The sequence below is a fragment of the Mesoplodon bidens genome (assembly GCF_964165515.1).
Source record: "Mesoplodon bidens genome assembly, chromosome: 16".
Lineage (NCBI taxonomy): Eukaryota > Metazoa > Chordata > Mammalia > Artiodactyla > Ziphiidae > Mesoplodon > Mesoplodon bidens.
The window spans coordinates 29,386,668-29,410,110 of NC_138173.1; the positions used below are offsets into that span (position 1 = coordinate 29,386,668).

General features: G+C 38.7%; 1 protein-coding gene across 1 annotated transcript in view; it reads left to right on the forward strand.

Moving 5' to 3' along the window:
• ATP6V0D2 (ATPase H+ transporting V0 subunit d2) overlaps window positions 1–23,443 on the forward strand; it is a 47,519-nt gene that overhangs the window by 20,351 nt on the left and 3,725 nt on the right. Inside the window, exons 3-6 of the mRNA XM_081258536.1 lie at window positions 14,379–14,557; window positions 15,761–15,840; window positions 17,314–17,391; window positions 23,244–23,420. Of these exons, the coding sequence (XP_081114662.1) occupies window positions 14,379–14,557; window positions 15,761–15,840; window positions 17,314–17,391; window positions 23,244–23,420 (514 nt within the window). The remainder of the gene's footprint in view (window positions 1–14,378; window positions 14,558–15,760; window positions 15,841–17,313; window positions 17,392–23,243; window positions 23,421–23,443) is intronic.

Below are 23,443 nucleotides of genomic sequence, written 5' to 3' on the forward strand. Positions count from 1 at the left end.
TAGGTTCTAAGATTAGAAATGAATTGAATATAGACTTTGTTCTCTAAGCCAGTAGAAGAGTTACTTAAGGTACAGATTCTAAGACCATTCCTCTAAAAAGTATGTTTTAGTACGTTCTGGACTGTGATCTAGGAATCTGCACTTTCAATAAGCCTTTCTATCAGGTGACCCTGATGCACGTGAGAAATTTTTACAGCCAGTAGGTAGGTTCTCTGTCTACAATACACCAGTTGTGAGACCCTGAAAAGAGTTCCTGAATCACTCAAAACTTTGGTTTCCTCATCTACAATAATAATTATTATATTAAATTTAGATCTGTGAGTTTAATTGAAAGTGGAACATTATTTTGTGAGGCCCAGTGAAATGAAATGCAGGGCCCTTGTTAAAAAATGTTTAGTAGGGCTTCCCTGGCGGCGGAGTGGTTGAGAGTCCGCCTGCCGATGCAGGGGACACAGGTTCGTGCCCCGGTCTGGGAAGATCCCACATGTCGCAGAGCGGCTAGGCCCATGAGCCATGGCCACTGAGCCTGCGCGTCTGGAGCCTGTGCTCCACAACGGGAGAGGCCACAACAGTGAGAGGCCCGCTTACCGCAAATAAATAAATAAAATGTTTAGTAATTTCAGAAGAACAACAGCAGAGAATTAAACCAAGCACAGGGCCCTTCTAAGTGTGGAATCCTGTGTGACTATACAAATCGCACATCCATGAAACTGGCTGATTGAAAAATATGCACATGTATAATACACAAATAAATCCACATATACAGCATATCCACATATACTCAAAAAATGTAACTAACTTTATGCATCGGGGTCTAGTCACCTGTGAAAGTGAGAAAAGGTTGCATAAAGGAGGCCTGAAGAATGACTCTGTTTGTACGTGAGCAGGAGGCACATCCAGCAGAGAGAGCAGAAACACAGGCTTAACCAGTATGGCTGTTGGGTTGCCGATGCCACTTGACATCAGCAAAAGTGGTGTCTGAGGGTTAACGATGTTCAGGTAATGGATGCCACAGAACATATAATATTGATAAATCAGGGCCAAGGTGGACGGGTTCTATCCTTTGCTTTGCGAACTTTCTGGCTAGGCAGCAATCAACCACCAGGGGGCATGATTGATCCCAGCAACCTGTTTTCCAAAGTATTGCTCCTTCCCCGCAATTGTTTAGTAAAAGACTTAAGGCTGTCCCATAACTGGAGAGACTGAAATCCATTGTGGTACTTATCCAGATAACCACTGCCTTAGTTGTATTTTATTTTGTCTCATTTATTTTGTTTTTTTAAATTGAAAATGAGGCACGTGTGTATATTTTTTTGAGTTTTTATTTAAAAATTTATTTAGTGCTTACTACAAGCCAGCAATTTTATAATCACTTTACATGTATTAAATTTATTTAATTCTCACAACAATCCTATGAGATGGCTTTTTAGAAATATGGAACAGAGGTTTTCTAAGTAAAGAGTATATTCCAGTACCCATTTCCCAAAGCCCAGAGGCAAACACTCATAAGTTTTATGCAAATTTCCTTCTATTTGAAAAATTTTTTATGTATATGCATACATTTATATCTAAATTTTTATGTATATGCATACATTTATATCTAAACCAATAAATATAAATACACATAGTTGGTTTTATTTTTTTTAGAACAGGGAGATTATACTATGTATTGCCTACAATTTGTCTTTTTTATGTAATCTATTAAGATTTTTCTACATAAGTGTATATAGATCTATCTTATTTTAAAGCATATATTGTATCACATTGTGTTGGATGTACCATGATTTATTTAATCATCCCCCTTTTGTCCATATAGTTTATTTCTTAGCTATTTCAAGTAATGTTACAACAGACATCATTGTACATATATATTTGCTTCCTCATGCCAGAATTTCCTTACGTTGTATTCCCAGAAGTGAAATTGCTTTGTCAGCAGCTGTGCAAGTTCTAGATTTTGATAGATATTAGCAGATTGCTCTCTCATGCTCCAACAATGTATGAAAATTTTGTTCCTCTCCCTGTCCTCTCAGCTGTTTCTTTTTTTCTTTCCTCATTGGAAGAAATAAGATTCTCCAAAATTTATTGTGACTGGTGTTTTGAATATAATAAAGATGAGATTTACCAGTCACTGTTCTTGACTAGGTGGAGAACAAGCTATTATAGACACAGCATGTTTAACTGCCTAATGAGCAAGAAGTATCACTCCATTGGTGTTTTCCTATGAATTTCTGTAATATTTACATACAGTGCTAGAGAAGGGGCAACACTGGAGCAATCTCACTAATGTTATTCTCCTCAGTAGAAAAGTATAGAAAAAGCAAGGAATAAGCAGCTATGACCCCTAGAAAAAAGGCCAGTTATCTTCTTGATTCTGTTTACTCAGGGAATATCAGGATTAACATATTTGTCTGAACATAGAGAAAAATGTATTCGTCAATTGAAAAAAATCATCAGTGTGTGTCCCTGTTCTGTGCAAGTATGGTTCAGGTCTCAGTACAAAAAATGTACTGTACAAATTCCTTATCTTTAAGGATACTATAAGTAATAAAGATAGGTAGGAATTATCTGAAAATAATTACACTTGAATATGTAAAATCACTTACCCAAGAACAATTGATTAGTGGCAAAATTAGTGCAGGAATCCAGGTCTTAGATCTTTAGATATATAATAACTATTTGTGAATGAATGAGCTAACTGTTGCTCATGTTCACCATTGTTACTGCCAATGTATATTGAAAATTAATTTCACACCAATATAAATATAAATACAGAAATTTAGAGAGAGAAAGAAAGATATCACTTCTAGCTAAAGACATTTTAAAAGCTTAAAATGAATATTTGAATATTGGCCTTAAAGGATGGGAAAGATCTCAGCTTTTAGCAATTGGTGGGGAAGGGATGCTTCATCCATATAGAGAAGAGTAGGAACAAAGACACTGATAGAGAAAAGGACAAATACGTTTGAAGAATTTTTAATCCAAACAAATGCGTTAGACCAAGATTGTAGAGAATCTTAAATACTGGAGAAAAGAGTTTTCTAAAGATTCCAGAGCTACCAAGGGTTTGGGAAGTGCATAGTGGTAAACATTTTTGTTCTAAATGTTCTATTATAGCAATGCTGACTTCTTAATAGTTTCTCAGTATTTTATTTTCCTGTAAGGAAAAAAATATGAGTGTGACAGCAAAATTAATTGCTTTAAAAAATGGTTTTAATTTTCACTTCCTCTATTTAAAAAATGGGAAACTTCAGGGAAATAAGAAATGTTAACCAATATGTCAGATTTCAAGAGGGAGCAGTGTGTTTATGGGGATATTCTAAATCTCAACAGTCTATTAGCAAATCAGACTAAATGGCAGGGCTGCCCCATCTGAGTATATAGGATTAGCATTGGATTGAATAAATCTGGGGTATATCAGAACTGTTTATCAATACAATCAAGGAAAACTTTCATTTGAAAATTAACACATGGGAAAATACTTTCAACATGGCCCTGTTGTCCAAGTGACAGTAAATAACTGGTGGGCTTGTTAAGGGTGGATCAGCACCTTTCACTGAGGAGTTTCATTCAGGAATGAAATAACTTAAGTACACCTAATGTATTTCACACACACCCCTTTACTTTCCATGAACAATTACTCTTGATCCTGCATTTTATGTCCCTGATCTTGTATTTTCCATATGTACAAGTGTGACCTAGAATCGTATCACAGTCCTGCTTTCCTAAAACAGCATCTTTATCACTGAGAACACTATTATATGTTGCATATGAAAGGATGCTGATCCAGCCACTTAGGTAGAAGGAACCAGTCCTGACATCAGGGTGTGGCTCAAGTGATGAAGCCAAACCTTAGTCACAATGCTTTGCGATGATGAATATCTTGTCATCTCCAAATTCGCCAAGTTATTTCCTATCCAGTCGTGCCCGAAAGGAGAATTCAGACTGAGTCATGAAGAGCTTCCATCTTAACAAAGGGGTTCAGGCCTTTTTATACATAAAAGCAGCTATCATTTATGATGAGTTAACCAGCATTGTTTTGAAATTAATGGTTATATTTCCAAAGAGAAAACATTAATTTTTTAAATTTATTTACTTTATTATTATTATTTTTTTGGCTGCATTAGGTGTACGTTGCTGCACGCAGGCTTTCTCTAGTTGCGGTGAGCAGGGGCTACTCTTCATTGCGGTGCGCAGGCTTCTCATTGCGGTGGCTTCTCTTGTTGCAGAGCACGGGCCCAAGGTGCACAGGCTTCAGTAGTTGTGGCACGTGGGCTCAGTAGTTGTGGCTCATGGGCTCTAGAGTGCAGGCTCAGTAGTTGTGGCTCACGGGCTTAGTTGCTCCATGGCATGTGGGATCTTCCAGGACCAGGGCTTGAACCCGTGTTCCCTGCATTGGCAGGCAGATTCCCAACCACTGCACCACCAAGGAAGCCAACATTAAATATTTTGAAGTTCAGATATCTTAAAGGAAACATCATATAAAATAATGACCACACAAGGATAATTCTAGGGTTATAAGATGTAGAACAGGATGGTAACAGATTTTATGAAAGGTATAAATCAGAACTCAGGGTGAGTATCCCAACAGGTATTATGATTTATGGTCTTGTGGATGTTCTCTCTTCCAAATGACTGTACCACTCAGCTTCTTGTCTCCACACCATACCAGGAGTTAAACCCTTATCTTCTTCTTTTTTTAAAAAATTATTTTATTTTATTTTATTTTATTTATCTTTGGCTGCATTGGGTCTTCATTGCCGCACGTGGGCTTTCTCTAGTTGCAGTGAGCGGGGGCTACTCTTCGTTGCAGTGCACAGGCTTCTCATTGCAGTGGCTTCTCTTGTTGGGGAGCACGGGCTCTAGGTGCGTGGGCTTCAGTAGTTGTGGCACACGGGCTCAGTAGTTGTGGCTCGCGGGCTCTAGAGGGCAGGCTCATTAGTTGTGGCGCACAGGCTTAGTTGCTCCGTGGCATGTGGGCTCTTCCCAGACCAGGGATCGAACCCGTGTCCACTGCATTGGCAGGCGGATTCTTAACCACTGCGCCACCAGGGAAGTCCCTAAACCCTTATCTTCTAAGAGCAATAGGTAAATTTAGAAAGGATTCTGTTAACTAGAACTAAGTGTAAAAGTGCAGAGATGTAGAAATCTCAGACTTGATGGAAGAGTATGAACATTGCAAATTTTTTGCTCTAAAGATTATGTATGTGGCTTATAATTTTCTCCTCCTCTTCTTCCAAGGTCTGGTTTATAGAGAATTAACTTCCTCTAAGGATGTATGACCCTCCTTCTTTGCAGGAGGCACTGCAGTAATGCTTTCATATGTATGACTCATCCTGGTGCCAACCATTCAAGTTGAATAAATATTTCCATTTAAGATGAGGAAGTGAAACTCTTGTTAAACTGGTTTTTAAGTAAGAGAGCTGGGCTTAGAATTAGGCTTATCTGTTTCAAAGCTTGGGCTCCTTTTACTGTGACAATTTATGATTCCAAACTGTTTTCATATGTGTGATTTGATTTAATTTACACAGCAACCACATGAAGATAATGGTATTCTACCCTTTCCCACGCCTTGATGCCAAGCTTCTTAAAAAGGATAGTCTCTACTCCTATATTCTCACTTATTTACTCAACTCACTCTAGTCTCATTTTCTACCCCACCAGGCCCTCAAAACTACTCTAGTTGCTAAGTCTAATGGATATATTTTCAGCTTTTTCATAACTCACCACAGTAGATGTCCTCATCCTGTGCATTCTGTGATGACACTTTCTCTTTGGGCTCTTTAACCATCCTGGCCTTTCCTCATTCTTCTTGCAAAGTCTTCTTCCCACCCTTTAAAAGTTTTTTGGGGTCTGTTCTATTCTCTCTTCTAAAATATATACTTTCTTTTTAATGATATCATTCACATCAATAGCCAGAGAAGTAATCAGAAAGCAATGAATGAAGGGCCTTGAATACAATTATGAGAAACTTATGTTTCATTCTAAAGGCAGAAGGAAGCCATTGAGAGATTTTTAAGAATAAGAGTAGTGAGGTTGCTGATAAAGATAGAGATTCCAGAAGAAGGAGAAAGATTAGGGGCAATAAGATTTTTGAGATAGTGTGTCTGAGGTGCCTATGAGAAAATCAGGTAGTCATATTCACAGAAAGGAAGTGAAAGAATATGGATCTGAGGCTGGAGGAAGAGGTTTTGCCTGGAGCTGAAGATTTGCAAATAGTATACTTCTATGTGGTAGAAGGAAGTGTGGCCATGTATAAGGTTTTTGAAATGGGACCTACTGAGTGAGAATAATACTCTGATGGGATCCTTGCTTAGTAGGTATGTGTATATTTCTTTGCTCTTAACTGAGAATGCCTACAATAAAAACCACACTAGTAAATACCCCACCTAATGCCCAGATCTTGGTTTCTAATACCATTCTCCCATAAAGGGAATCAGCATTCCTTGGAGAAAAAGCTAATTCTAGGACTGGGGCAAGAAATATACAAGATGAACTTAAACTGTCTTGTAATGCCAGAATATGAGGACATGAAAAACGAAACAAACAAAACAAAAAACCTGCAATTGTTGGGTATGTTAAAGGAGCACACAGGAGCCAACTGCAAGAGCCCTTAGTGGCTAAAGCTGGAACAATTTGAGCAACAAAATAAAGGGAGCTGTACTGAATTATCACCCCAAATATAAAATAAATGTACAATAAATATTTATGAGACCATCCTGGTCTAAATAAATGATTAGATAACTTAATAAATGAGGGAGAAGGGACAAATCTCCCTTGTAGAATAATTTGTGTAGATGCTCCATCCCCAAGGAGGGGAACCATATTCCCTACTTCTTAAGGGTAGGCTGCACATAGCGTCTTCTTCCAAAGAGTGCGATATGGGAAGAGGGGGCAGTACCTTCTCAGTCTGGAGACATCTGCACAAACAGTCATAAACTATGCTAATAGTATGTACCTTTGATATGATGGGATGCAAATGGCTCCTTCTGCTTAGCTTGTGGAAGTGCAGAAGTAGTCTGCAGGGGTGACTTGGGGGGTGGGGGTATGAGGTGAGCACAGAGCCCTTCTCCAAGCTTCTGGATTTCAAGCTTCCAGTTCTTCCAGCTACATCCTTTAAGATTAAGACTCCTCCAACTCCATTCTCTCCCTCACTCCTGGGACTCAAAATACACAGCAGCAATGAGTCTCAGGAGGAGAGGAGAAAAGGGGAAAGGCTGAAAATGTATTCAAAGAAACAGTAATTAAATTTTTTCCAAATTTGGCAAAACACAAACCTACTGATTCAAGAAGCTGAGTGAACCCCAAACAAGAACAACCCAATGAAACCCAAGCCAAGACACATCATGGTCAAACTTCCGAAAGACAAAGACAAAAATGCCTGAAAGCTGTGACACTTGTGGGGGAAAAGCAACGTGAACAATGGGGGATTTCTCATTAGAAACCATGGCATTCAGAAGGAAAGTGTGTAACTTTTTTTTTGCGGTACGCGCGCCTCTCACTGTTGTGGCCTCTCCCGTTGTGGAGCACAGGTTCCGGACGTGCAGGCTCAGCAGCCATGGCTCACAGGTGCAGCCGCTCCGCAGCATGTGGGATCTTCCCGGACTGGGGCACGAACCCATGTCCCCTGCATCGGCAGGCGGACTCTCAACCACTGCGCCACCAGGGAAGCCCAGTGTAACATTTTTTTAATGCTAAAAGGAAAGAGATGTCCACTCCGAATTCTATATACAATGAAGATATCTTTCAAGAATGAAGGGCAACTCAAAACAGTCTCAGATGAATGAAAACTAAGAATTTGTGGCCCATAGACCTACGCTAAAATAATGTTCTTGAAACAGAAAAAGTTCTTGAAACAGAAAAGAAATGATAAAAGAAGGAGTCTGAAACAACAGGAAAAGAACAACAAAAAAGGAGGAAAATATGGGTAAATACAATAGACTTTCTCCTCTTGATTTTGTAAATTATATTTGACAGTTGAAGCAAAAATTAATACTTGTCTGATGTGGTCCTTTCTGTATGCAGAGGAAGTATTTAAGACAATTCTATTAAAAATAGGGAAGGTAAGGAGATTTTAAAAGAGGCAAGGTTTATACACTTCACTAAAAGTTGTACAGCCACTCTGGAAAATAGTTTGGCAGTTTCTTAAAAAACTAAACATACTCTTACCATGCAACTCAAATTGCACTTCTAGGCATTTATCCCAGTTAAATTAAAATTTATTTCCATGTAAAAACTGACACGTTTCCATAACAGTTTTTATTTATAATAGCCAAAAACTAGGGGAAAAAAACCCAAAACCAAATGCCTTAAATAGGTGAGTGGTTAAACAAACAAGTATACACATACTGTGGAATACTACTCACCAATAAAAGGACAAATTATTTACATGCAACAACTTGTATGTATTACATGTGTCTCAAGGGAGTTATGCTGGCTGTTAAAACAGCCAGTCTCAAAATGTCACATAATATACAATTCCTATTAAATATTATTCAGAAAATGGCAAAGTTACAGAAAGAACAGTTTAGTATTTGCCAGAGGCTAGGAGATGGTGGGTGGGAAGAGAAGGGTGTGACTGTGAAGGGGTAGCACATTGGAGACCTTTGGATGATACAGTAGTTCTTTACCTTGACTGTGGCGGTAGTTACACAAATAGGCACATGGGATGAACTAACACAGAACTACACACACACAGAGTACCAATGTCAATTGTCTAATTCTCATGTTTCACTACAGCTATATAGATGTAACCCCTGGTGGAAACTGGGTGAGGAGTACATAGGACCTCTCTGTATTATTTTTGCAACTTCCTGTCAATCTAATTATTTCAAGATAAAAAGCTTTAAAAATTTATACCATGTTGTTGTGCCCACATAGTAGTAATCGTAATAATAACTCATAAAATTTCTTCTAACATTTGAAGCCTGTGATCACAGGAAGTGAAAAATTAATATTCAAATATATGTACATAGAGTTATAGAGAGCCATGAAAGACTTTCAACATAAAGACATAAATGCCATATTAGGGTAAAATCTCATCAGAGAATTGGAATAGAAATAACATTTCCAGAAAAAAATAATAAGGAACAACATAATTTCCTTCTGTTTATGTATTTATAATTGAATAGTGGTAGTGTCTTAGTGAGCTCGGGTTTCTGTAACAAAATGGTATAGACTGGGTGGCTTGAAAAACAGGAATTGATTTCTTACAGTTTTGGAGGCATGGAAGTCCAAAATCAGGGTGTCATCCAATTTGGTTCCCCGGGGAAGGCTCTTTTCCTCACCTGTAGACACCTGCCTTCTCATTATGCCCTCATGTAGCAGAGGGAGAGAGAGCAAGCTCTCTGGTGTCTATTCCTATAAGGACACTAATCCCATCATGTAGGCCCCACACTTATGGCCTCACTTAAACCTAATTAATAGCCCCAAAGGCCCCATCTCCATATACCATCACATTGAGGGTTAGGGCTTCAGCATGAAGTTTAGGGGGACAAAAATCTGTCCTTAGCAAGTGGGTATTCAGATACTTCATTGGATAATTTAATTTGACTGATTTAACAGGTTCATTTTAAATACTGACATTCACAATATACCAGATATATTTTTTCAGTATTTAAACTTATAATAAAAGTTTTTATATATCAACTTAAATGAGTTAGTGCATAGATTCAACAATTGTTTTAAGTTGTTCCAGGGCAACGCTCTTCAAACTTGCTGGCTTACCCCACCTGGGAGGTCACTTCCCTAGAAAGTCATTGTAGTTAATTTCCCTGACCCCTTGCATTTAACCCAGTCCTTATCTCTGTTCCTGAGCCAATCCAAGCTTGACACTTTTCTTGATAATTTCCCAGTTCTGCACTGCTTTATCATGTGTACACTCTGATCAGTGACTTCTTTTGCTCTAATCCATCAATAAGATTCTATTTGTTTGAGATCTTCTAGAAATTTATTGAAATGTTTCCCTCATGTCACTGTATTGATGAATGCTTTCCTTTTCGTATACCTTGAATATTAATATGGTTTGGGGAGGGTCAAATAGTGCAGGTATATGCTCAGCCCAAAATCTGACGAGAGAATCCTAAAAGGACTTATAAAATCCTCTGGCTTTTACCTGTGCCCACTATCTTTGTAGCTGTGTCTTCAGAAGGGACCTGACACCTTTCTTCTGCACTTAACGTCACCTGTGTTCTCAGAAAACCTCTCTCTCTTTGTCTAACTATGTCGTGCCGAAGTGCTCAGGGAATGACAGTCATTTCTCAGCTGTTGCTAATGACACTTAAGTACTTAAAATTTTTATCCATAGAACAGTTCCTCTAACTCACCAAATTATGGCTCTACGTTATCTGACCGTTTAGCAACTGTTATATTAGCCCAGAATGCAGTAGTTATCATATAAGAAATGTAATTTAGTTAGCTTCAAGATCCTTAAATAAGTTTGGGAGCAAAAGGAAAAAGGTTAGTGCTAACTCCAAAAGGAAATGTTAAAATATCTTCTGGCTGGAGCTGCTTTATCTGAATCCAACATGGAGCTGGGGCTTTGGCTGTGGGGTCCCAGCCCTGCCTCTTTCCAGCAGTGTGACCTTGGATGAGGCATGGAACCCCTCAAAGCCTCAATTTCTTATGTGTAAAGTGGTGGTAATAATGGTCCTTAGAGCACTGACTTGTGGGGAGGCTTGAATGGGAACATGCATGTAATGCATATGATGTATTGCATGTATGTAATGTAATGTAGTGTAATGCATGTAATGCCTGGCACATAGCAACAACCTCAAGAAGTGTTGGCATTTTTAAAAATTATTATTTTTACAACCTAAAAATTTTGAAATAGAGTCATTTACTCTTACAATTCCAGGTGACTTCATGATTTTCACAGGTGCCAATATCAAAGTTACAGAAGAGAATATTTAGAAGGGGCTAGAAGTGAAGATGTTTGTCTAGACCATGAGTGGGAGAAAAATTAACCCAACAGAGTGAGCACTAGTTTTGGCTCTGTTGCTACTAATAAGCGCAGTTATTTAAAACATGAGGAGTTTGAGCTAGGTGAGCACCCAGATGTCTTTAAACTCAAACATTACTCAAGCAACGCCAGTAGAGATTTCCTTCCTAACCATTGGAGGCAGAGCCCTAGAGGTCTATCAGAATTATACTCTGGAAAGAGCAAGCTGTCTTCTGGGCACGTTATCCCCCCGCCATCCCAAACAGCCAATAATAATTATATACCTGGTGCCTATGTGACAGAGATGAGGGAGGGACAGGAAAGATACCCTTCTCCCTTGCCATGGGCCAAATCCTGAGTCTCATTTCATTTTCTGAACAAAACTATGAGAACTGCTACTGTTGTCCCATCTTAGAAACAAGGCCACTTAAATGAGTTGAAATAAAACAATTCAATCTCCATAGCCCTTGCTCTTTGCAATAGAGGGCCTAGTCTCTCTATTACCTTTAAAAAAAAAAACACTCCAGACACACATGTGCACACATACACATGTGCACATCCCCACACACACTGTACAGGCATAGGCTTGAGTGTTACGTGTGGGCTAAATCCTCACAGCATTGACTTTGGCTGCCCCCGTCAACGTTGGTCTCATAGTCCTCTGCACATTGAGAATGTTGGCGGCTCATATGCTGTTACATTACAGGGGTGCTGTGGGGGAACAATTAAACATCTGGAGTCTGCTAAGGATTAGTAAGTGCTGGCACCCCTCTCAGGTAATAGCTTTTGAGTCATAATGGGACAGTTAAATAAGCACTTCCATTTTAACATCATTTTCAAGAGATAAAAAGGGTTCTAAAATTCCATAATGTCCAAATTTGGTACTGCTGTTTGGGGGAGTGAAGAAACTTTATAGTCATGTGCTTTTTATAAAGGGATAATTGCCTTCTTCTAAACTTCTTTAGGTAAAAATTCTATTGGGGTATATTGCAGAAACTCAATTGCAATGCAGGAGATTCTTATCCTGCGGGAAATGCATTCTTGCACAGGAAGCCAGTAACCCTTGCAGCCAGACTCCAGTGACAGGGCTTCTAAGTGGCCAGGTTCATTTTCATCCAGTGAAAGGTGTTCTTTTCTAGCCTAAATTGTGCAGTGGTTGAGTCCCACTTGTCTCATCGCTTGGCTGTCCCTTCCATCTTCTGAGCCGCCACCTCAGCCTCTTGGCCTCCTCTTTCCCCTCAGCTCTTAAATGTGTTCTATTCTCTCCCACCTTAAAAAACAAACAAAAAAAACAAACAAAAAAAACACCAAAACTGAAAGTCCAAAGCTCCTCTGGCCCCCGGGTCTCCATACAGTTGCCTTCCCCTGCTTTATAGTTTAAACTCTCTTCAAAAACAAAACAATTAGCTTTATAGTTTAAACTCTTTTAAAAAACAAAACAATTAAACAAACCAAAACCCTCTGTACTTCCCACTCATTTTAAACACACAGTGGTCAGGTTTCTGGCTTCTCCCCTTTCCCTTCCACAAGCAAACTCCACTGAACATGTTTTGTGGTGCCAGATGACCTCTTAGTGGCTGCATCCTGAGAACACCTTGCTTCAATGTCTACCTTGACTTTCCTGTGGCCTTTAATCTCTTCTTCCTAGAATTCTCTTCCCTGGTTTTCTTCCTACCATCTGGTCATTCTTTCTCAGGTTCTATCAAAGTCCTTAAATGTTGGGTTCCCCAGAGTTCTCAGGACAGAACTCTTGACATACACTCTAGAATGTGGTCTCATGCATTCCCAAGACATCTGCTTCCACCTTTAAACTAGCACCCCCTGCCCATACTCCCTAAATGTCTCTGGTCCACAGCTGTCTCTTCAGGACTTAGATATCCGAGGCCTATTTGGCATCTCCTCCTGGGCATCTAAACTCATTCGGTCCAAAACATCAGCTCCCACTACAACCCGTTCTTCCTCCAGTGCTCTCATCTCAATAAATGGCTCCAGCTTCCAACTGTTAAACCTAGAAACCTATGTGTCATCCTTGACAACTAAACACAGCATAATCTGAGCGTTAAGAGAAAAGTTTCAGAAGCAGACTGTCTGAGTTTGATTCTCAGCCCTCTTCATTTGTTAGCTGTGTCATTATGGGTGAGATTTTTACCTGTCTGGGCCTCCAGTTCCTCATCTGTCAAACGGAGGTAATAATAGTACCTATCATCATCACAGTGTAATTATCATGATTAAATAAAATAACTTTTGTAAAGCACTTTACTATATAAGTGTTGGCTTACCTCTTATCCTGTTTTAATGCATATTCTATCTACATAGATCATAATTCCCCCTGTCCTTGAAGTATTCAGCATCTCCCATTGCCCTCGATCCAAATCCCTCATCTTGTCTTTCAGGACCCTGCACGTTCAGCCTGGGCCCCACCTCCAGTGCTCAGCAGGCAAAAGAACATCCTTGTTCCTGGTCCTCTTGTCTCTGGGGTTTTCACATGCTCTCCCTTCTGCCTGGAAGCACTCTTTCCCAGCCACCGCTTTTGTCTGGACAACTCCTACTCATTCTGCAAGTTGCAGCCTGAATGTCACTCCCTAGGAAGTCTGATCCCAGACTGGTTTAGTGCCCAGCTCTGAATCCCCACACCACCCTGTAATCTCCTTTATGTAGCCTGTATGCTGCATTGCAATGTACCAGTGCCTCCCTTAAACTGTATTTTCTGTGAAGGAAGCGACTATGTCTCTCTTACTTCTTGACCTCATTGCGTGGAATATCCTGGGTAGAGCTTATATTGAATAGAGAAATCACGTAAAGTGTGAACCTATGGGCTCTTGGGGTTCTGGGAGGGGAAAAGCCTAGAAAGTTGACTATCTGCTCTCATAGGAGGAAAGTAACCAGAATATTTTAATTTTTAATATGTAAAACATTTTAATATTAAAATTAATATATATTTTTATTTTTTTATTTTTAAATATTTAAAACTTTGAATACTCAACGATGGGCTTCATCAAAGATGTAAATAGTCAGTTTTTGAAGTAGAATGAAACCCTTTAAGTCTCTGTTTCTCAATTTTTTAATTAAGCCCATAGTCCATTACGAGAAACCAAAAAATTTAACACCCTCACTACCCTCTGCCCCACCCACCGCATTTGGCAATTACTGTGTAAGGGTCATCTTCTGTGTGGTCCCACCAGTCAGGTATTATAACTGTGAACATGGTTTTTCAAACTATGGTACCCTCTGAGAGTCAGATATTTTACCTCACCTACATCTCTCAAAACCCAGAGTTTAAAATAAAAGGAGATATATATTTCCTTAATGAAAGCATGTGTGCCTGAACTGAAATGTGTGTGGGGGTGTTGTTTTTTTGTTTTGTTTTTTGTTTTTTACCTGAGGGATGCTTCTTATTCTCATGCAACTGTTTTCCTAACGATTGAGCCCTCTTCTACACCAGGTGCAGTTACATGATAGACAATGTGATTCTACTGATGAACGGTGCATTGCAAAAAAAATCTGTGAAAGAAATTCTGGTAAAGTGCCACCCATTGGGCCGTTTCACAGAAATGGAAGCAGTCAACATTGCAGAGACACCTTCTGATCTCTTTAATGCCATTCTGGTTGAAACACCATTAGGTATGAATGCATAAATAATTGCACAGCTGCTTGTGTATGTTATCACAGTATTAGAAAATGCACTTTCAATTCACAATTTCCTCCATGAATATAGTGTCATACTATACAGATTCCTAGAAGTGAAATGGACATTAAAGAATCATCTGGTCCAGCTCCCTCATTTTTCAGATCAAGACAATGAAGTATACCAGATCACATGCAAACCATTTGTAGCTGAGAAGGAGCTAGGGCTCATCTCCCAACCTCCAAACCCCTGTACTTTGTTCCTGACCATAGCAAGTAAATGATATAACTTGTAATTTTCCAAAAAATTAATTTTCTAGGTGGGTTTTATATGTTTACTTCCTTATCTTTTCATTTTAAATTTCTGTCTTAATAAGGCTGCATATAGGAAACATTTTGTTTTAGGAAATTTAAGAATGCCATTTTTCTGAGATGCTCAGGAATGTCTGTCTAATGACTTGAAGCAATGATGAAATAAGTAATAATTTCATTATAATTTGGCACTGACAACAGTTGTAGCATTTAAAATACTAATGGGATAATTTTATACAGTTATTGTCAGGAAACCTGGATTATAGTTATTCACTGTTGATCATTCATCAAAATAGTTGCTGTTTACAACAAATTTTAAAAAGAAAAAAATTACATCATTATTAAGTGTCCAGTGCTAATGGAGCATAGCATGGCAGAAAGAGGGTAAGTCTGAAAGCAGATATCCCTAATCATGACAGGCTCTGCCCACCACCAACCAGGTGACTTGGAACAATTCATTTCACTCCAGTTTCCTCATTTTAAAAACAATAATATCTTACTATAACAGAGTTTTGAAAACTAAGGTGGTTTTAATACAACTCAATGCTTGGCACATAGTAAGGTTGCAAATGGTAAATATTGCTGTTTTCTAAAGGTGGGTGTCGGGGGGGCTTCAAAAAGTAAACCATACAGTGAGTAGTTCCAGGTTGGGAGGATTAAATAAGTTCAGGTGTATCCAGTGTTTAGTGACAGCTTGCACAGAGCAAATGTTTCCTAAGTAATCACCCTTCTTGTCACCATCACTATTAGCCTCACCAAGTCTGTGGATTGCCACTCCACAGTGTCCTAGTTAGGGGTGGGCAGAGGGTGGTGCGTTCAGGAGACATTTTCTATGGTTTATAATCATGTTTTGATTAATTTATTTTGTACAATAATTTCTGCTTTCAGCTCCGTTCTTTCAAGACTGTATGTCTGAAAATACTCTAGATGAACTGAATATTGAAATACTGCGTAATAAACTGTACAAGGTAACTGTTTCCCCAAATATTATGTTCTTCTTTATTACATAATACATCATAGCCAAAGTTGTTTATTAAATGTTACTTGCCTGTTAGCCAGCTGCTGAATTAGGAAGCTAGGCATACTGGGGACAAAGCTCTTTTAGTCCTGGCCTGTCTTCGAGTTAAATACATGTATGTCAACTTCTTCCAGCCAACAAGATCCTTGAGAGGATCCCATGCTTCTCTGTATCCTTAACTCTTTACATGGTGCCTGGATCATAAAAGGTATCAATTGGATGGATGGATGGATGGATGGATGGATGGATGGATGGATGGATGGATGATGGGTGGGTGGATAGATGAGTGTGGTGAACCATATGAACCCATTTCAAAAGAACCAGCATACATAGTGAACCTTGTGTTATGTAGTGTCCATCTCTGTCCGCAATCCTGTTAACAGAGTCCCTGAATTTCACAGTTAATCTGTCCACACAATTTTAATCTACTGACTGTGTGCAGCATACCAAGATGACCATCTGTGGACACAACATCATAGGCACCACTTTGTATAATCTGCCCAGCTGTCTGTCTGGACTATGCTGCCGCCATTTGAGTCAGTCTGTGTGATAAGGGCTGAGCAAAATATAACCATTTTCACTCACACCACTACAGCATCTTTGGACACTCTTACAGAGTACCTGAGTGAATATATATATATATATATATATATATATATATATATATTCATATATGTATACATTGCCATGCTGTATATCTAGCTTCTCATGCTGAAACATGTGGGCCTCTCAAAAGCACTGCATTGCAGTTTTCCTTTTTATATAAAGACTTATGGGCTTAGAGGAAGCATCCCTGAGATATAGCTAACAGAAGGCACTGTTTTAAGCATGTATAGGCATTAATCACTTAATCCACCCAGCAAAACTATGTGCCATCCCCATTCCTCACATGAGAAAACTGAAGCATGGAGAGGTAAATGTACTTGGCAGAAGTCAGTTAGCTAGCAAGTAACAGATTTGGGATTCAAACACAGGCTACCTCTACAGCCTAGACTCTGCCTTTCCAGAGTATCTTCCATGCTCAATGCCATCCCAAATGTGTCTCCTGAGCACTAGGAGACATTAAATATCAACATAGGACCAAATCTAGACTTATTTGCAGAGCTCATAAGAAAGTTTGGCACTCTTGTTAGAATAGCATAATAATAATAATAATAATCCAAGAGGCATGCAAAAAAGTGCTTGTTGAGTAATTATAAGCTATGATAAGTACAATTTTGTTCTTTTATGGAGTTCCTTTTTTAGGCTGTGCAATGTGCTTCAAGGTGAAAGTTTACACCAAATTTATTATAAAATATCTCCCTAGGGGAGAAGTAATTCAATTTCCATTAAAGAGTTTAATAACCCATGAAAAGCTGATCTAGAAATTTCCAAAAGGAAAATATATTCATTTTCTTGCCTTATGATCTTTCTTCTTTTTAAGTCTTACATCGAGGCATTCTATAAATTCTGTAAGAATCATGGTGATGTCACAGCAGAAATTATGTGTCCCATTCTTGAGGTAAGAAAGAGTCCTTGGATTTTTTTATGTCAAATAATGTACTTATACACTTTTTATTTATATAATCCTACCAATTTTTTAAATCTTAGAAGTTCTTTTATTTAGAAATAAAATAGCAGTATATTTATTATACATATATCATTTGATGTCTTCAGTTAAAAGAGGTATTTTCTTAGTTTTCTACATAGAAGAGTTACTTTGGAATTAGAAAAGAATGCTTTTGATAGAAGTTTGATCATCATTCACTTTGATGTAGTATGAAGAAAGTAGATTATAATTAGTTAAAAATTTAGTATGCTTTGGACAATTGGTGCACTATAGGTACTCTTTTAATAATCACCAACTTCCCTCCCAAAATTGGGCAGCTGTGGACCCCCACAACTTGGCAACAAAGTCTACTGTGGCCATGGTTCCTTATTTAAATCCTAAAATAAAGGTTGCCCCAAACAACCATTGAACATCCCCGCTCTTGGCAAGAAGATTCTATGGGTAGTGATTCACAGTTTGCATGCCCACTTAAACCTCACAATGTGTCAGATGCCACCGTTGGTTCCAACCTCTCTAATTGATGTTATATTCTCTTTAATTCCTCTTTATCATCACAGATTTCATCTGTGCCCACAGGCCCTCTTGCTTGCAATGTCAATCTGCACATGCAGGAGGGACTCAGGCCAGAGATCAGAATGGTCTGAGGGGAATTTGGGGCATAGTTTGCACTGAGTATTTGACATAGATCTCTCTTGCTGGCTTCCGATTTCACTTGCATCTTAAAAACAAAACCAAAAAAACCAAACAAACCATTCTGGGCTTAAAAAGCTCTTGCTTTGCCCTGTGAAACAAAGTTTTATCTAAAGCATATCTTTAACCATTAGATTATCTGTTACAGTGGCTTCTACACTGATGGGTAGATATTTAAGCTGTTCGGTGACTTCTGATTTCAAGAAAAGCCTGATAAGAACTACCCTTTGGGTAAGAAGAGAAAAAAACCTGAAATAACCTCATCTGCATATATTTCAACCAAACGTTCTGAAATTGCATTTGATAAAATTAGCTCCCCTCAAATACCTAATTATTAACATTTTACAGTTAAAGATACTGTTAAAACTTTAAGGTCAAAGCAGTCCTTGAAGTCAGAACTTCTTGGAGAACTCCAAAAAATATGTTTTGTCTTTATCTATATTATACAGACAGTGGGCATGGATAAATAACATTTTTTTCATGGCATGCTAATTGTCAGAAAGTGAGTTTGTCTCTTCCAGACATGCTGATAACATAACACAAGCAGCCTAGTGACTCTATGAAGCTCCTCCCTTTCTTTTCATAAATTTAACTACTAGCCACACTATAAAAAGCCACATTATCTCTGGCTCAAAAATATAGTTTCTACATGGCATAATTCCTGTGGTTTAGAAATGGTTCATGTACTTTATACCTACAAAATATGTAGGAAAAGATTAATGTTAAAATTAATAACCTTCACACCTGTCAGAATGGCTAACACCAAAAGGAATACAAATAACAATTGTTGGCAAGGATGTGGAGAAAAGGCAACCCTGATACACTGTTGTTGGGAATGTAAATTGGTGCAGCCACTGTGGAAAATATTATGGAGGTTTCTCAAAAAACTGAAAATAGAACTACCATATAACCCAGCAATTCCACTACTGGGTATATAGCCAAAAGAAACAAAAATACTAACTTGAAAAGATACATGCACCCTAATGTGCATAGCAGTATTACTTACAATTGCCAAGGTATGGAAGCAACCTAAGTGTTCATCAACAGATGAATGGGTAAAGAAGATGTGGTATACATATACAATGGAATACTACTTGGCCATAAAAACGATGAAATTTTGCCATTTGCAGCAACATGGATGGAATTGGAGGGCATTGTGCTAAGTGAAATAAGACAGAGAAAGACAAATATTGTGTGATATCACTTACATGTGGAATCTAAAAAATAGAACAAACCAGTGAATAAAACAAATGAACAAACAAAAAGCAGACTCACAGATATAGAGAACAAACTAGTGGTTACCAGTGGGGAGAGGGAGGGGGGCAGGGGGAAGGGGGAAGAAAGGGTTATTCTGGGATTATATGAAATGTGAAACTTCAAAATTGTAAAGCACTTAGTATTTAAAGAATCTTTCATTCAATAAAAAAAAGAAAAAATAGTAATAACCTTACAGAGGTATACAATGGCACTATTAATATTTAATACTTATTATATACCAGATACTATCCTAAGTGCTTTATATGCACAAATTCACTTGGACTTCAAAATAGCACAATGAGATGGGTAGTTTAGTACCTCATTTTCAGAAGGGACAACTGAGGCACAGAGAAAGCTAGTAAGTTGCCTGATGTCAAACAGCTAGTAAGTGGTAGTGTCAGGATTTGAATACAGGTAGTCTGGCTCCAGTTCTTATATGTTTATCTACGTTAAATTACGTCTACATCAAATTCACCTGCACAGTTCTTTTGTATAAAAACTGCTCTTCTGTGCTAATTCTTAAGCAAGATCATACTGCACATGCTACAAAAATCAGAAGTAAATAAGAATTATGTCTTTGTAAATGTAAAAAGGATAGCACAGTATTAGCAGAATACTTATCACCAGGAAGATTTGGTCAAAATACTATATACCCTGCGTTCTCTTTGTCCCTTTCCTATACCCATGATACTACCTTATTAGATTAGATTTTTTTCAAGCTGTGTTAAAAATAAAAATCCATTTAACTATATTTGTACGTTTATATAAAAATATCAGTTATGTATGTTTATGCAGTTATAACATTTCTAATGATATGATTGGAAGAGGCTTGTCAGTTTTATATAAATATACCAGATCATGTAATTAGTTCCCCTTTTATTTGTGCAAGTATAGAGCACTTAGAGTTTCTGAAGTTCTTCCATATTCTCATTTGATCTCATTTGACAGGAGACTTTAAAAGACTGAATACAATGGAAGAAGGCATTAACCTAGGCTTGCAGGTTAAAATGTGACCTAATCACAAGACTGTAGCTTCATACTTAAAAAAAGAAATTGACTTGTGTTCCAGACAAATGTGCTGCATTATAGTGTTTGCCTCTTATTCCTGCTCTTCCGACAGTCTGTAAGGTTAACGAAGCAGTGAAAAATAAGCACAGAATATGTTTGTTTCATCTCCCTCGGTCAGTGCACATGCTAATAAGGCTGGGTTTGGTCCCAGTTCACTTCACTCTCTTCCACTGCCATTGACCCCTCTATCCACTGCTCCCACCAGGGAGACCCTTCCTCCTGTAAGGAACTGGCCAGAATTTTTGACTCGATGAGCCCAACTCCATCATGAGCAACGGATAATGGTTTTGAATACATCAACACTGCATGGTTATCTTTTGCAACAACAACAAAAAATAAGTTATGGTTTTAAAATGCATGAGTGTTTGAAGGGTAGAGTGAAAGGAAAGACATTCGATGTACACTGTACCACACAGTCTGGTTGCCCTCTGAAAATGATACAGGACTTACAGGAAACTAGCACCACCCCATCTACTCTCCTCCATAATCAGAGGTCATAGCAAACTGTCTGCTTAGGGATGGTCAAAGATAGAATAGTTCCTTTACAATTCAACAATTATAGTTCTTTTCACTAAGAAAATACACATTCACACACACACACACACACACACACACAGCCTCTAGGCTAGAAGTAGTAAAGTAGATAGACAGTTATAATAAAAGGGAAATTAAAGTATAATAAAGAGGCAAAGGAAATCATATCCAATTAGAGAGGAAAGAGAAGGGCTTCTTATGAAAAAGATTGCATTTGATGCAACCCTCAAATGCAGGTAGGATTTCAACCTGGAGAGTTATGGGATGGAGTATGTGCTCTGTAGGCAAAGGGAACAAGTATTAACCAGGACAAGAAGTTGGAAAGTGTGTGGTGTGTTCGGATAACCAGCCGCATCAGTCAAAGTCCTCTCTTCTTGGCATGGCTTGTGAAGCCTCTCCTATTCTCTCCCCAGCTACCTGTCCATCCTGCCTCTCCAGCTGCTTCCCCAGGGTTTGAGCTATGGCCATTCTTCCAAAATGTAATGCTCTATTCCATGCAGCTTCCTCCTCTGCCTTGCATGCCTGCAGTGCTGCCTACCTGGCCCTATTTCTCTCCTTATTATTCTAACATTCTAGAACTAGAAAGGACATTGAAGATCATCTGGGACAATTAACTCCATTGTTGCTCCTCCTGCCCTATTTGTTATTTCAAGGTTTTTCTTTATTGCCATGAAATCTCCCTCTTGCATTTCTTCTTTTATCCCTGGAAAGTCTGAGATTACTGACAGGACTGGTTATATTCAGTAGCCAGAGGCAGTTGCCTTTTCGAATAAGCCCACCTCTTGCTTCTGGCGCACCCATAATTTCCATGAGGGCAATCAAAAAGATCAGAAGGAACCAACTCTCACTGTACTGATAGGAAACACCTGTTCTAACAAAAGAGTTCCAGTAAAATCTGTTGCAAGTCTGGATTTGTTATTAATTAGTCAAAAATAGTATTGTAGAGCAATTCATTTCAACTTTCGTGTGCATATGAATAAGCTCGGAATCTTGTTAAAATGCAGATTCTGGTTTACTAGGTCTGGACTACGGTCTAAGATTCTGAACTTCTAACGAGCTTCCAGGTGATGTCAAAGCTACTAATCCTTGAAACACACCTTGGATAGCAACATTGTAGAGAATATTAGAGAATTTTTAAAATAGTAGAACCATAGTAGAACAGTGCACCATTCCACTGGATTTAGTAAACAGTTAAGATCTTCCTGTGTCAGGCACTGGATATTCAGAAATGAACAATCAACAAGAGAGACATGATCTCTCAAAGATTTTAGAGGGTGGTGGGGTGAAAGACACATGCACAGATTTTTAAATAATGTGGTAAGTTCAGGTTGCTTTGGGTGGATGGAGAAGGCTTTCTTAGCCCAAGGACATCATGGCAAACTCCCATGGTGGGCAGAGGAGGTGCCCATGGCAGACAGACTGAGATCAAATGGTCAGGGTAGGTAGAAGGAAAACTAAGAGGAGTCCAAAGGAAGAGAAGGCAATTTCAGGAAGGACTCCGTGGTTAGATAAGACAGAGAGGCCTGACCGGCTGGGAGCTCGGGTGCCTAGTGGTACTCAACACAGAGAAGACAGGCTGGGAGTACATGTGACCCACTTGAGAGATCATGTAGCCAAACCCCACCATTTACAAATAAGGAAACTGAGACCCTGAGGGGAAGATCACTTATCCCAAGCCCTGTAATCCTTAGCTACAGACTTAAATTTATTGATATCTAATCTAGAATTTTAAAGAAGAAAAACAAACCCAGGAAAGTACAAACGAATTGTAAGTAGCACAGTTTCATTATGTAAAAAATCCTACTGACATCAACAATCAGAAAGGGATGTTTAACATGCATGACATGCACATTTTGTGCTAAACACTCTGCTAGGCCCTTCTATTTACATTACCTTGTTCTATCTCTGAATCGACCCCAGCAAGTAGGTATTATTCCAATTATTATGGAAGACACATTTGAGACTCTAGTGGCCTACGTGAGAGAGACACATGAGTAACTAATAACAGAGAGTCTGGGAACTGAAGTTTAGTGGGAGGCCCTGGGCTCCTGGGCTGTTGTCACTGCTGTGTGATCCTTCTTTGGCAAGCAGAGTTACTCCGTTACATGAAGAGACTACGGGAACATTAATAACACATGTCTGTATTATAATTAGACATAGATCAGGGAAGCAAAGCAAATCATTTTGGAAATGAATTTGTCTAGAGCGTTTAGTAGATGGTTCAATTTCACTGATTTTATGTCTTGCAAATTCAGTTTGAGGCAGACAGACGTGCTTTTATCATCACTCTTAACTCCTTTGGCACCGAGTTGAGCAAAGAGGACCGCGAGACCCTCTACCCGACCTGTGGCAAGCTCTATCCCGAGGGACTGCGCCTGCTGGCCCAAGCAGAGGACTTCGAGCAAATGAAGAGTGTAGCGGACCATTATGGAGTATGTGTTTGTCCCAGGTTCCC